This window comes from Macaca fascicularis, chromosome 19 (assembly GCF_037993035.2).
Source record: "Macaca fascicularis isolate 582-1 chromosome 19, T2T-MFA8v1.1".
In the NCBI taxonomy this organism is placed as follows: domain Eukaryota; kingdom Metazoa; phylum Chordata; class Mammalia; order Primates; family Cercopithecidae; genus Macaca; species Macaca fascicularis.
In genome coordinates, this window is record NC_088393.1 from 56578971 (window position 1) to 56593271 (window position 14301).

Sequence of the window (14301 nt, forward strand, 5' to 3'; positions counted from 1 at the left end):
GGGATTTCGAGGCTGCAGTGAGCTGTGATCACACCACTGCACTCCAGCCTGGGCGACAGAGCAAGATTTGATCCCAAAATAAATAAATAAGTAAAGCAATTCTGGCTGTACTAATAGATCAGCCTCAGAATTTCAGTGGCTGAACCCAAGTTTGTTTCTTGTTCCTATAAACTCTAGTTGGTGTAGGAAGGGTGGAAGGAAGCGGTGGGGAAATCCATGCTTTCCCAGACATTTGGTTCCTTCCGTCTTATGGCTCTGCCATCCCCGGGAGTCCCAGATTCTCCTCTGGAGTCTCTGTATCCAGGAGCAGAGAGTGGGGAGTCACATGGTGTGCGTTTATGGGCCAGGCCTGGAAATAGCCACACATCACATCACCACCACCTACACTTCCTTGGCCAGACCCAGTCTCTTGGCCCCACACGTAGCAGCAGGGGAGAAGAGAAAAGGCCATCACGCCATATTCCCAGCAGAAAACTGAAATGGGGTTGGGTGGACGGCTCGCCAGTCTCTGCCCTGCACCACTTTCCTAGCACTGTCCCCTTGGACGAGCGACATGGTTTCTGTGAGGCTCAGTTTCCAGCTCTGAAAATGAGGTTAAGCAACCCTGCCTTCTCCGCCAGCTGTAAGGAATCAGTGTGATAAAATACGTGGTAAATTGCTCAATAAATGCTGTCAGGCTAGGTGCGATGGCTCACACCTGTAATCCCAGTACTTTGGGAGGCCGAGGGGGGTGGGGGACAGATCATCTGAGGTCAGGAGTTCGAGACCAGCCTGGCCAACATGGGGAGACCTCGTCTCTACTAAAAATACAAAATTAGCCAGGTGTGGTGGTGGGTGCTTGTAATCCCAGCTACTCGAGAGGCTGAGGCAGGAGAATCGCTTGAGCCTGGGAGACGGAGGTTGCAGTGAGCCAAGATCGCACCACTGCGCTCCAGCCTGGACGACAGAGTAAGACTCTGCCTGGAAAAAAAAAAAAAAAAGGCAAATTGCTCAATAAATGCTGTTGTGATTATTCTGATGATATCCTCCCTCTTCAGCCCTCCCGCACCCAAATAATCTGCTCGATTTCTCCCAACAGGCACGACCTGGATGATCGAGATCATCTGCTTAATCCTGAAGGACGGGGATCCGTCCTGGATCCGCTCCGTGCCCATCTGGGAGCGGGCACCCTGGTGTGAGACCATCGTGGGTGCCTTCAGCCTCCCGGACCAGTACAGCCCTCGCCTCATGAGCTCCCATCTTCCCATCCAGATCTTCACCAAGGCCTTCTTCAGCTCCAAGGCCAAGGTTGGGAGGAGGGGTGTGCGTCAGTTGGGAGGGGATGCATGGGTGTGTGGGGTGACAGGGAGACGGAGCATAACACATTGATTCATTCAGCACCTATTTGTTAAGCACCTACTATGTGCCTGTCTCTGCTCTAGTGCAGTGGTCAATATACACACAGAAATGCCTAGCACAGTGATCAATATACACACAGAAATGCCTGCCCTTTGGCAGGGAGTGATGGCTCACACCTGTAGTCCCAGCACTTTGGGAGGCTGAGGCAGGAGGATCACTTTGGGCCAGGAGTTTGAGACCAACTTGGGCAACATAGTGAGACCACATCACTACAAGAAATTTTAAAAATCAGTCAGGCGTGGTGGCACACCCTTGTAGTCCCAGCTACTTGGGATGCTGAGGTGGGAGGATCACTTGAGCCCAGGAGGTCAAGGCTGCACTAAGCTGAGATCACATTACTGCACTCTAGCCTAAAAAAAAAAAAAAAAAAAAAAAAAGCAAGCCGGTGCTGGCGCGGTGGCTCACGCTGTAATCCAAGCACTTTGGGAGGCAGAGGCAGGCAGACCACCTGAGGCCAGGAGTTCAATACCAGCCTGGCCAACATGGTGAAACCCTGTCTCTACTAAAAATACAAAATTACCTGGGCGTGGTGGCGCACGCCTGCAATCCCAGCTACTCGGGAGAATCACTTGAACCTGGGAGGCGGAAGTTGCGGTGAGCTGAGATTGCGCCATTGCACTCCAGCCTAGGCAACGGGAGTGAAACTCTGTCTCAAAAAATATATATATATATAAAATATTACATGTCATAATATAATAGTATTACAATATACTTTATATTTAATATTTGTATATTTAATATTTATATATTTAATATATAATATATAAGAATATAATACAATATAATATATAAAATGTCTGATGGGATAAATTTACACTGGGGGGGGAAGGGCTGGAGATAGAGTTAGGGGTGAGTGTGGGGCTGCAATTATAAAAGGAGGTCAAGGGGGCGCCCAGTGAGTAAAAACCCGGGAGGCGATGGTAGGAGCCACAGAGGTCTCCAGAGGAAGAGCATTTCAGGCAAGAGGGAAAAGCAGGTGCAAAGGTCCCGAGGTGGGTGTATCTGAGGTGCAAGAAGGAGAGCGGTGTGGTCGGAGCCAAGTGAGCAAGTGGGGAGAGGAGTGGAGTTGAGGTCGAGGTCGGGGGCAACAGGAGCCAAAATGTGCAGGGCCGCGTGGGCCCAGCGAGGACTTGAGCTGTGACCCAGTGACGCGGCAGCGCAGCAGGGATCGGAGCAGAGGAGGAGCCCGAGCGGGCTTAGGCTTCACCGGCGCCCTCTGGCGGCCAGATGGGGACCAACTGTTGAGAGAGCAGAAGCCGGGAAGCCAGAGAGGCGGCGCTGGCCGGGGTCCAGGGGAGGGGAAGGTGGCTGGACCAGGGTGGTGGTCACGGAGGTATTTTGAAGGCGAGACCAGGAGGATTTGCTGACAGACTGGATGTGGGTGTGAGAGAAAGGGATGAGTCAAGGGTGACTCCAAGGTTTCGGCGGAAGCAACTGTCAGGATTGGGCAACTGGGAAGGGGAGGAGGGAGGGGAGCAGGCGGCGGGGGAAGACACGGGCTCTGCTGCGGCCCATCCCACGTCCAGCGGTGGCTGCTGGTGGGCACAGAAATGCACCCATCGGGATCTCAGGGGAGAGACCTCGGCTGACACGTCCATTTGCAATTCCGTGGCACATATATTCTGTAATTAATCGAAGCCCCAGGACTGGGTGATATGGCCAAGGAATTGAGCTTGGTCAGAGCAGAGAGGGGGACTGCAATCGGGAAGTCCCCAAGACCACCCTCAGGCTCAACAACTTAGCAAAACTCATAGTGTTCAGCAAAGCTGCTGGACTCCCTGGTTATAGTCAATTACAATGAAAGCAAACTTGGAAATCAGGCAAGGGGGCTGGGCGCGGTAGCTCACGCCTGAAATCCCAGCACTTTCAGAGGCCAAGGTGGGCAGTTGATTGAGCCCAGGAGTCCAAGACCAGCTGGACAACTTAGTAACACCCATCTCTACAAAAAAAATTAAGAATTAGTTACATGGAGTGGCATGAACCTGTAGTCCCAACTACTTGGGAGGCTGAGGTGGGAGAATCACTTGAGCCTGGGAATTTGAGGCTGCAGTGGGCCATGATTGTGCCACAGGCACTCCAGCCTCAAGGACAGAACAAGACCCTGTTTCTTTCGTGTTTTTTTTTTTTTTTTTTTTTTTTTTTTGAGACGGAGTTTCCCTCTTCTTGCCCAGGCTGGAGTGCAATGGCACGATCTCGGCTCACTGCAACCTCTGCCTCCAGGGTTCAAGCAATTCTCCTGCCTCAGCCTCCCAAATAGCTGGGATTACAGGCACCCACCACCATGCCCACCCACAGCGCCCGGCTGACAAGACCTTGTTTCTAAAAAATAAGACTAGGCTGGGCACGGTGGCTCATGCCTGTAATCCCAGCACTTTCGGAGGCCGAGGCGGATGGATCACTTGAGGTCAGGAGTTCAAGACCAGCCTAGCCAACATGGCGAAAACCCGTCTCTGCTAAAAATACAAAAATTAGCCAGGCGTGGTGGCACCCACCTGTAGCCCCAGGTACTTGGGAGGTTGAGGCAGGAGAATCACTTGAACCTGGGAGGCAGAGGTTGCAGTGAGCTGAGATCGTGCCACTGCACTCCAGCCTGGGAGACAAAGCGAGACTCCATCTAAACAAACAAACAAAAAATTCCAAGGCATTAGGAAGTATCTCAGGACCTAGGGCCAAGGGCTAGGCCTTTCTCTGGGCAGAAAGGAATCCTCTATAGCACAGGAATCAGGAGGGAGCCCTGGAGAGCCCCAACGTCATTACAAGGCCTCACACCAGAAGCCACGTTTCTCTAAGTCTGTTTTCATTTAGTTTTTGGTGGATCGGGGGGTGTTTTTTTGTTTGTTTTTTTTGGGGTTTTTTGTTTGTTTGTTTGTTTTTGAGGCAGGGTCTTGTTCTGTCATGTAGGCTGAAATGCAGTGGCATGATCACAGCTCACTGCAGCCTCGACCTCCTGGGCTCGAGTGATCCTCCTGCCTTACCCTCCTGAGTAGCTGGGACCATGGGCACGCACCACCACACTCAGCTAATTTTTGTATTCTTTGTAGAATGGGGGTCTCGTTATGTTGTCCAGGCTGATCTCGAACTCCTGGGGTCAAGTGATCCACCTGCCTCGGCCTCCCAAAGTGCTGGGATTACAGACGTGAGCCACCGCGGCTGGCCAAGTGTTCTTTCTCAGCCTCCTTCCCTTCATGCCTTCGTCATCCCCTCAAGCAATTTCTACAGCCTCCTGTGTGTGGGGCTCTGGCTTAAGGCTCTAGGAACGAGTAAGACCCCGCCTGTCCTCAAGGGGTTCCTCACCCTGTGAGTAACCAACATGGTAAAAGCCCATCTGTATTAAAAATACAAAAATTATCCGGGTGTGGTGGCACGCTCCTGTAATCCCAGCTACTCAGGAGGCTGAGGCAGGAGAATCGCCTGAACCCAGGAGCCAGAGGTTGCAATGAGCTGAGATGGCACCACTGCACTCCAGCCTGGGCAAAACAGAGTCAGACTCTGAATCAAAAAAAAAAAAAAAAAAAAAGGCCGGGCGTGGTGGCTCACGCCTGTAATCCCAGCACTTTGGGAGGCCGAGACGGGCAGATTACCGGGTCAGGAGATTGAGACCATCCTGGCTAACGCAGTGAAACCCTGTCTCTCCTAAAAATACAAAAAATTAGCTGGGCGTGGTGGCGGGCACCTGTAGTCCCAGCTATTCCGGAGGCTGAGGCAGGAGAATGGCCTGAACCCAGGAGGCGGAGCTTGCAGTGAGCCCAGATCGTGCCACTGCACTCCAGCCTGGGCGACAGAGCAAAACTTCATCTAAAAAAAAAAAAAAAAAAAAAAAAAAAATCTGCCCTTAGTCCTTCGTGCTTCAGGGTCAGAAGAGAGGGGTCTCCAGGGCAGGAGGCCTTAGGGACTGGGGTCCTGCCTGCGTCTGACGCCTTCTCCCCTCTCATCATCCGCACGCAGGTGATCTACATGGGCCGCAACCCCCGGGACGTCGTGGTCTCCCTCTATCATTACTCCAAGATTGCCGGGCAGTTAAAGGATCCAGGCACGCCCGACCAGTTCCTGAGGGACTTCCTCAAAGGCGAAGGTGAGGACAGGGCAAAGCCAGGCAGGAGGGGTGGGGAGGAGCCCCAGAGGACCCTGATGGGCAGAGGAGGGACAGAGGAGGGGTAAGAAAGGGAGAGAGGCAGAGACACAGGGCATCAAAAGGAGCAATGGAGACAGAGCAGGCAACCAAGAGAAGAAGAGACGGAGGGAGAGAGACCAGGAGACCGAGAGATGCAGGACAAGCAAGGGACAGAGGAGACAGAGACAGAAACTCAGATACAGAAAGACTGAGAGAGAGGGCAGCAAAAAAGAGACAGGGGCCCAGCACAGTGGCTCACGCCTGTAATGCCGCACTTTGGCAGACCAAGGCAGGCAGATCACTTGCACTCAGGAGTTCAAGACCAGCCTGGCCAATGTGGTGAAACCCCATTTCTATTAAAAATACAAAAATTAGCCAAGCATTGTGGCATACGCCTGTAATTCCAGCTACTCAGGAGGCTGAGGTGGGAGGATCACTTGAGCCCATGGGGGAGGTGGCAGTGAGCAGAGATCACGCTATTGCATGCTCTTGCACTCCAGCCTGGGCAACAGAGTGAGACCCTGTCTCAAAAAAATTAAATTAATAAATAAGTAAAAAATAAAAAATAGGCTGGACGCGGTGGCTCATGCCTGTAATCCCAGCACTTTGGGATGCCGAGGTGGGCGGATCACAAGGTCAGGAGATCGAGACCATCCTGGCTAACACGGTGAAACCATCTCTACTAAAAATACAAAAAATTAGCCGGGTGTGGCAGGCGCCTGTAGTCCCAGCTACTCGGGAGGCTGAGGTAGGAGAATGGCGTGAACCCAGGAGGCAGAGCTTGCAGTGAGCCGAGATGGTGCCACTGCACTCCAGCCTGGGCGACAAAGTGAGACTCCGTCTCAAAATAAATAAATAAATAGAAATTAAAAAATTAGGCCGGGCGCGGTGGCTCAAGCCTGTAATCCCAGCACTTTGGGAGGCCGAGGCGGGCGGATCACAAGGTCAGGAGATCGAGACCATCCTGGCTAACACGGTGAAACCCCGTCTCTACTAAAAAATACAAAAAACTAGCCGGGCGAGGTGGCGGGCGCCTGTAGTCCCAGCTACTCGGGAGGCTGAGGCAGGAGAATGGCGTGAACCCGGGAGGCGGAGGCTGCAGTGAGCTGAGATCCGGCCACTGCACTCCAGCCTGGGCAACAGAGCTAGACTCCGTCTCAAAAAAAAAAAAAAAAAAAAAAAAGAAATTAAAAAAGTAAAAAGGAGGTAAGGAAGTAAATGCAGAAAGAGAGACAGAGTCAGAGAGAGACAAGGAGAGATAAGGAAACAGGAGGACACAGGCCCCAGGTACTAAGACAGGCAGCGCCCTTTGGCCACGTGTTCCTTTATCTGCTGCTGTCAGAGTCCCTGGCTTTGGAGGGAAATCCAGGTGCGCGGAGGGGGACTGGATGGACAGATGGACAAGAGCACCCCAAGATGGGCAACCAGGGGAGAAGCAGGTTGGAAGAGCCCCCGAACTTGGTGGAGATGTGGGGGCTCTGGGGGCTGGACCTGGGGGTTTGTGGGGCACAGCTAGTTAGACCCATGAGCCTCAGTGGGGCTGGGGGGACCCTGTCACTTGGCCCTCACCCAACTTGTCCCTCTGCCCACAGTGCAGTTTGGCTCCTGGTTCGACCACATTAAGGGCTGGCTTCGGATGCAGGGCAAAGATAACTTCCTATTTATCACCTACGAGGAGCTGCAACAGGTGAGCCCCCAACTCCGCCAGGTGCAGCATCCCCCGCCTGATGCCCTCTGCTCACACCCCTCTCTCTCCCCTTCCCGAGGGTCTCAGGACCCCTCCGCTTCCCCATGCAATGCGCCAGCCTCTGGGGATACTGCAGGAACAGAACAGAGGCCCTGAGCCTGTGAGCAAGGACCACAGACAAAATCCCTAAACCACACAGCGAGCTAGCGGGGCAGAGGAGCTAAGGAGCAAAGGCAAGTGGGAAGGAAGACAAGGAATGGGCAGGGGCGAGATTTAACACAGGAGGGTTGGCCGGATGCAGTGGCTCACACCTGTAATCCCAATGCTTTGAGAACCTGAGGCGGGCGGACCCCTTGAGCCCAAGAGGTTGAGGCCACCATGAGCTATGATGGTGCCACTGTACAGCCTGGGCAACACCTCAAAATCCTGTCTCAAAAGAGAGAGAGAGGGCCAGGTGTGGTAGCTCACACCTGTAATCCCAGCACTTTGGGAGCCCAAAGCAGGTGGATCACTTGAGGTTAGGAGTTCGAGACCAGCCTGGCCAACATGGTGAAACCACATCTCTACTAAAAATACAAAAATTAGCTGGGCACAGTGGCACATGCCTGTAGTCCCGGCTACTCAGGAGGCTGAGGCAGGAGAATGACTTGAACCCAGAAGGCGGAGGTTGTGGTGAGCTGAGATCGCACCACTGCACTCCAGCCTGGGCGACAGAGCAAGACCTTGTTCCAAAAAATAGAAAGAAAAAAGATTGAACCACATGAAATGTCTGTATTCAACCAGTCTTTATTTATTTGTATTTATTTAATTTAATTAATGTATTCAGTTTTGAGACAGAGTTTCGCTCTTGTTGCCCCGCCAACCAGTGTTTATCTTAAGACGGTAATTTTCGCTGGACATGGTGGCTCACGCCTGTAATCCCAGCACTTTGGGAGGCCAAGGTGGGCAGATCACCTGAGCTCAGGAGTTCGAGACCAGCCTGGCCAACATGGTGAAACCCTATCTCTACTAAAAATACAAAAAAATTAGCCGGCCATGGTGCGGGCACCTGTAGTCCCAGCTACTCGGGAGGCTGAGGCAGGAGAATCGCTTGAACCCGGGAGCTGGAGGTTGCAGTGAGCCGAGATCACACCATTGCACTCTAGCTGGGTTATAGAGCAAGACTCTGTCTCCAGAAAAAAAAAAAAAAAAAAGGTAATTTTATACGGTTTTCCCAAATGTTGTTATTATCCCTATTTTATCGACGAGGAAACTGGAGGTTTGTAATTTCAGAGAGGGTTGATAACTTGCCCAAGGCATATGGCTCTTGCCTGCAGACTCCGTGGTTATTTTTTTCCACCCTGGTAACTTTCTTTTAATGGAAAGCTCCAGAAAAGGTGTTGGTACTACTCCTCCCCCTCTTTTCCAGCAAGCTTTCTTCTCCAAACCCAGAACTGGGCCACAGAGCCTAACAGCTTCTGGGCTGCTCCTGGGTGTGAGGTGCCGCCCACATGTTAAAATTTCTGGGACACGTCAGTGGTTCAAGAAGATAAAGAGATGGAAGGTTATGAAACCAGGAATGACCTGGAAAATAGGAGCCGTGGGGTTGGCGGAGCTGACCAGAGGGCTGACCGTGCTGGGCGCTACGTATCAAAAGGCAGCGATGGCCGGGCGCAGTGGCTCATGCCTGTAATCCCAGCACTTTGGGAGGCCGAGGCAGCTGGATCACTTGAGGTCAGGAGTTTGAGATCAACCTGGCCAACGTGGTGAAACCCTGTCTCTACTAAAAATACAAAAATTAGCCGGGCATGGTGGCACATGCCTATAATCCCAGCTACTTTGGAGGCTGAGGCAGGAGAATCACTGGAACCCAGGAGGTGGAGGTTGCAGTGAGCTGAGATAGCACCACTGCACTCCAGCCTGGGCGACAAAGAGAGACACAGTCTCGTAATCCCAGCACTTTGGGAGGCCGAGGTTGGCAGATCACCTGAGCTCGGGAGTTTGAGACTACCCTGACCAACATGGAGAAACCCTGTCTCTACTAAAAATACAGAATTAGCCAGGCGTGGTGGTGCACGCCTGCAATCCCAGCTACTCGAGAGGCTGAGGCAGGAGAATCACTGGAACCCAGGAGGTGGAGGTTGCGGTGATCCGAGATTGCACCATTGCACTCCAGACTGGACAAAAAGGGTGAAACTCCGTCTAAAAAAAAAAAGCAGAGGGGCAAAGGGGAGGACTAAGGGCTCCGGGAACCTGAGCTCCTCTCTGGCTGTGTGACCTTGGACAAGTGTCTCTCCCTCTCTGGGCCTCTCTTTACCAATTGAGATAATGACATTTCCCTTGCAAAGCTGATGGTGGGATCGGCACAAATGTATGGGGGGCTTGGATCAGAGCTTGGTACATACTAGACACTCAGTAAGGAAGGTGATATTTGAGCTGCAGCCATGGCAGTGGCCCTTCTGGAAGCCCCGTGCCAAGGCCTGGAGGGAGGAATGTGTAGGGAATGGTGAGTCCCAGAAGGAGAGGGTGGGACAGGTATTGGAAGAGCTGAGACCAGACCACATCTGCTCTTTTTTTTTTTTTTTTTTTTTTTTTGAGATGGAGTCTCGCTCTGCCACCCAGGCTGGAGTACAGTGGTGAAATCTCAGCTCACTGCAACCTCCACCTCCCAGTTCAAATGATTCTCCTGCCTCAGCCTCCCGAGCACCTGGATTACAGGTGCTCGCCACCATGCCCGGCTAACTTTTGTATTGTTAGTAAAGACAGGGTTTCACCATGTTGGCCAGACTGGTCTCCAACTCCCGACCTCAAGTGATCCGCCCGTCTCAGCCTCCCAAAGTGCTAGGATTACAGGCGTGAGCCACTGCACCCGCCCCACTTCTGTGCTTGAAAGCTGGGTCTGGGTCTGGGTCTGGGTCTGGGACTCTGTCCCAGGGCACTCGGGAGCCACAGAAGAGTTGGGAGCCAGTGAGGAGCAGGGTCAGTTTGGGTGTGGGGGATGAGCTGGAGGGGGATGAAGACTGGAGGCAGGGAGGTTATGGAGCAGCAGGCTGGGGCATGGGTCCAGGAAGGAGAGGATGAGGCCTGAGCAGTGCTAGGCTACAAGGGCACAGAGGAGGGGACATGGCAAGGGGAGGCAGGTGGGAAGGGACAGGTCTGATGACGGGACAGAGTTTGGGGGTGAAGGGTACCCAGAGAGGGAGGCCAGGCTCCTAGGTGGATGGGATCCTGCACTGGGAGCTGGGGGAGGAGCAGGTTTGAGATGTAGACCAGCCAATGCCTGTCTCTAACCAAAGGAAGGTGATTCCGGATAAGGGGATGCTCTGACCTCTGACCCTGCTGTGACCTCTGCCCCAAGCCCACCTATTCCCTCCCACCTAGAGAACCGTCCAAAGACAGAAACTGCAAAAACCCTTAGAGGCAATATAGCCCAACCCCTCAGCTTGGAGCTGGGGAAACTGAGGCAAAGAGGCAGCGTCCCTCAGGCAGCCCTGGGTTAGGACCCAGACGTGCAGACCCCAGGTTCCATGCTCCTTCCTTGGCCAAGTGCCCTCCCTCTGCTGACCCGTCTCCCCTGCCGGCAGGACTTACAGGGCTCCGTGCAGCGCATCTGCGGGTTCCTGGGCCGTCCGCTGGGCAAGGAGGCACTGGGCTCCGTCGTGGCACACTCGACCTTCGGCGCCATGAAGGCCAACACCATGTCCAACTACACACTGCTGCCTCCCAGCCTGCTGGACCACCGTCGCGGGGCCTTCCTCCGGAAAGGTGCGGGGGCTTTGGGGTTCGGAGCCCACTAGGCCACTGCCTGGCTGTGTGACCTGGGAGAGTTACTTAACCTCTCTGGGCCTCAGTTTCTCACCCAGCTGTAACATTGGGTGAACAGGGTCACTGTGGCCCCAGGGTTGATCACGCACAGGGCTTAGCACTGGCTTGGCACACGTGCCAGCCACCCGAGGCGTCCCCACCCAGAGAACTCCCAATGAGAGCAAAACGTCCAGGAGTACTGCCAACACCAGGTCTGCCCGAGAGAGGAGATCTAGAATCTTCACAAATCCTCCTCCACGGCCATGTTCACGGCAGAAATACTCAAACTTTGGGTTATGGGGTGCAGGCGGCAGCGCAGTTGTTTCCTCTTCCTGATGTAACGAACACCGCAAACTCCATGGCTCAAAACGACACACGTTTACTCTTTTTTTTTTTTTTTTTTTTGAGACGGAGTCTCACTCTGTTGCCCAGGCGGGCTGGAGGTTGCAGTGGCGCGATCTCGGCTCACTGCGACCTCCGCCTCCCCGGTTCAAGCGATTCTCCTTCCTCAGCCTCCTTGAGTAGCTGGGACTACAGGCACCCGAAACCACATCTGGTTAATTTTTATATTTTTAGTAGAGACGGGGTTTCACCATGTTGGTCAGGATGGTCTCAATCTCCTGACCTTGTGATCCACCCGTCTCAGCCTCCCAATGTGCTGGGATTACAAGTGTGAGCCACCACGCCCGGCTTTTTTTTTCTTTTCTTTTTTTTTTTTTTGAGATGGAGTCTCGCTCTGTCCCCAAGGCTGGAGTGCAGTGGCTCAATCTCAGCTCACTGCAACCTCCACCTCCCGGGTTCAAGCGATTCTCCTGCCTCAGCCTCCTGAGCAGCTGGGATTATAGGCATGCGCCACCACACCTGGCTAATTTTTGTATTTTTAGTAGAGAGGGGGTTTCACCATGTTGGCCAGGCTGCTCTTGAACTCCTGACCTCGAGTGATCTGCCCGCCTCAGCTTCCCAAAGTGCTGGGATTACAGGTGTGAGCCACGGTGCCCGGCCCCTGTTTTTTTAAATATGTTTTTAATAAGGACAGGGGTCTTGCTATATTGCCCAGGCTGGTCTCAAAGTCCTAGGCTCAAGCAATCCTCCTGCCTCAGCCTCCCAAAGTGCTGAGATTACAGGTGTGAGCCACCGCGCCTGGCTGCATGTACTTTTTTTTTTTTTTTTTTTTTTTTTTTGAGACGGAGTCTCGCTCTGTCGCCCAGGCTGGAGTGCAGTGGCCGGGTCTCAGCTCACTGCAAGCTCCGCCTCCCGGGTTCACGCCATTCTCCTGCCTCAGCCTCCGGAGTAGCTGGGACTACAGGCGCCCGCCACCTCGCCCAGCTAGTTTTTTGTATTTTTAGTAGAGACGGGGTTTCACCATGTTAGCCAGGATGGTCTCGATCTCCTGACCTTGTGATCCGCCCGTCTCGGCCTCCCAAAGTGCTGGGATTACAGGCTTGAGCCACCGCGCCCGGCCGCATGTACTTTCTTAACATTTCTGGAGGTCAGGAGTTGGGCTAAGGTCTGTCTCCCTGGGCTAAGCTCAAGGTGTTAAAAAGGACATATTTCTTCTGAAGGCTCTAGGGGAGAATCTCTTGCCTCACCTTCTCAGTTGTTGACCCACCTGCATTCCGAGGCTCATGGCCTCTTCCTCCATCTGCCAAGCCACCAGAGAAGCATCTTCTTCTTTCTTTTTTTTTTTTTTTTTTTGAGACAGAGTCTCTGTCACCCAGGCTGGAGCGCAGTGGCGCGATCTCGGCTCACTGCAACCTCCGCCTCCCGGGTTCAAGCGATTCTGCTGCCACAGCAGAATCCCTGAATCCTATCAGCCCCAGGTTTCCAGGTGAGGGGTGATGCCCTGGTGATAGCCCCACAGTGAGAAAACTGAGGCTTGGACTGGGTGCAGTGGTTCATGCCTGTAATCCCAGCGCTTTGGGAGGCCGAGGCAGGTGGAGCACCTGAGGTCAGGAGTTTGAGACCAGCCTGGTCAACATGGTTAAACGCCATCTCTACTAAAAATATAAAAATTAGCCGGGTGTGGTGGTGCACGCCTGTAATCCCAGTTACTCGGGAGGCTGAGGCAGGAGAATCGCTTGAATAGGAGGTTGCAGTGAGCCGTGATCACACCACTGTACTCCAGCCTGGGCGACAGAGCGAGACGCCATCTCAAAAAGAAAAAAAAAAATAGAAAACTGAGGGTTGGAGGGTTGCTGAGGCTTGCGTGCTGCGCCAGTCCGCAAATTGGTTGCCAGCCCTGAGCACAGTGCCTGCAGAAGGGCGTCCCTTCCATGTCCCAGCAGTAATGGCTGCAGCACGGAGTGTTGTGGGGGCATTGAGACAGGAGGCCTTGTTCTAGCAGGGGAGGTTTGGGACTGGTCGCAGAGGAGGTGACACAAGCTGTAAGGTGGGCAGGAATTCGGGGTTGGAGACAGAGGTTCTAGGCAGAGACTTAAAGGGTCCGGGATAAAGGGGAGGACTGACAGGAAGCCTGCAGTAGCAGAGGCAGTGAGGGTGGAGGTGAGAACGGTGCCAGGTGACAGGCCAAGACTCTGCCACCATAGGACACAAAGGGGGCAATGTGGAGGGTGGGGAGGACGGTGTTTCTGGCAAAGGGAACACCTCGCCAAAGGCCGGGAGGGGTAAAGAGGGTGCTGGAATGTTGGAGGTAGGGGCACGGTGCTCCCCAGAGGCTTCTCACCCCCTGGCGCGCCCTCCCCTCCAGGGGTCTGCGGCGACTGGAAGAACCACTTCACGGTGGCCCAGAGCGAAGCCTTCGATCGTGTCTACCGCAAGCAGATGCGGGGGATGCCGACCTTCCCCTGGGATGAAGACCCGGAGGAGGACGCCAGCCCGGACCCTGAGCCCAGCCCCAATCCTAAGCCCAAGCCCAGCCTTGAGCCCAACAGTCTGGAGCCTGAAACTAGACCCAACTCCAGCCCCAGCCCCAACCCTGGCCAGGCCTCTGAGCCCCCGCACCCGCGACCCTGAGAATAAACACGTCGCTTCTGCTCAGGTTCCTTGATGCGCTGTGGCGGGGCATGCAGCGGGGCGTGGAGAATCCTCACCACGCCAAGGCTTCCAGAGGCCGGGTTTCCCGACTCAGAGTCCTGCCCAGAAGCAAAGGTGCTGCAGGAACCCAGCGCTGGGCTTTCCCGGGCTGGGGGCCTGATCCCCAGTCTGAGGTAGAAGGGGACTGGGGGCCTGGACTCCCGGGTCTGAGGGAGGAGGGGCCGGGGGCCTGGACTCCTGGGTCTGAGGGAGGAGGGGCCGGGGGTCTGGACTCCCGGGTCTGAGGGAGGAGGGGCTGGGTTATGGACTCTTGGATGCAGAGCCAGGC

At 54.1% G+C, this 14301-nt stretch overlaps 1 protein-coding gene across 1 annotated transcript in view; it reads left to right on the plus strand.

Annotated features, from left to right (window-relative positions):
* Positions 1-13972, plus strand: part of SULT2B1 (sulfotransferase family 2B member 1) — a 46875-nt gene extending 32903 nt beyond the window's left edge. The window contains exons 3-7 of the mRNA XM_005589772.5: positions 1079-1287; positions 5344-5470; positions 7102-7196; positions 10760-10940; positions 13687-13972. Coding sequence (XP_005589829.3) covers positions 1079-1287; positions 5344-5470; positions 7102-7196; positions 10760-10940; positions 13687-13952 — 878 coding nt within the window. The 3' untranslated portion in view covers positions 13953-13972. The remainder of the gene's footprint in view (positions 1-1078; positions 1288-5343; positions 5471-7101; positions 7197-10759; positions 10941-13686) is intronic.
* Positions 13973-14301: the final 329 nt, after the last annotated feature.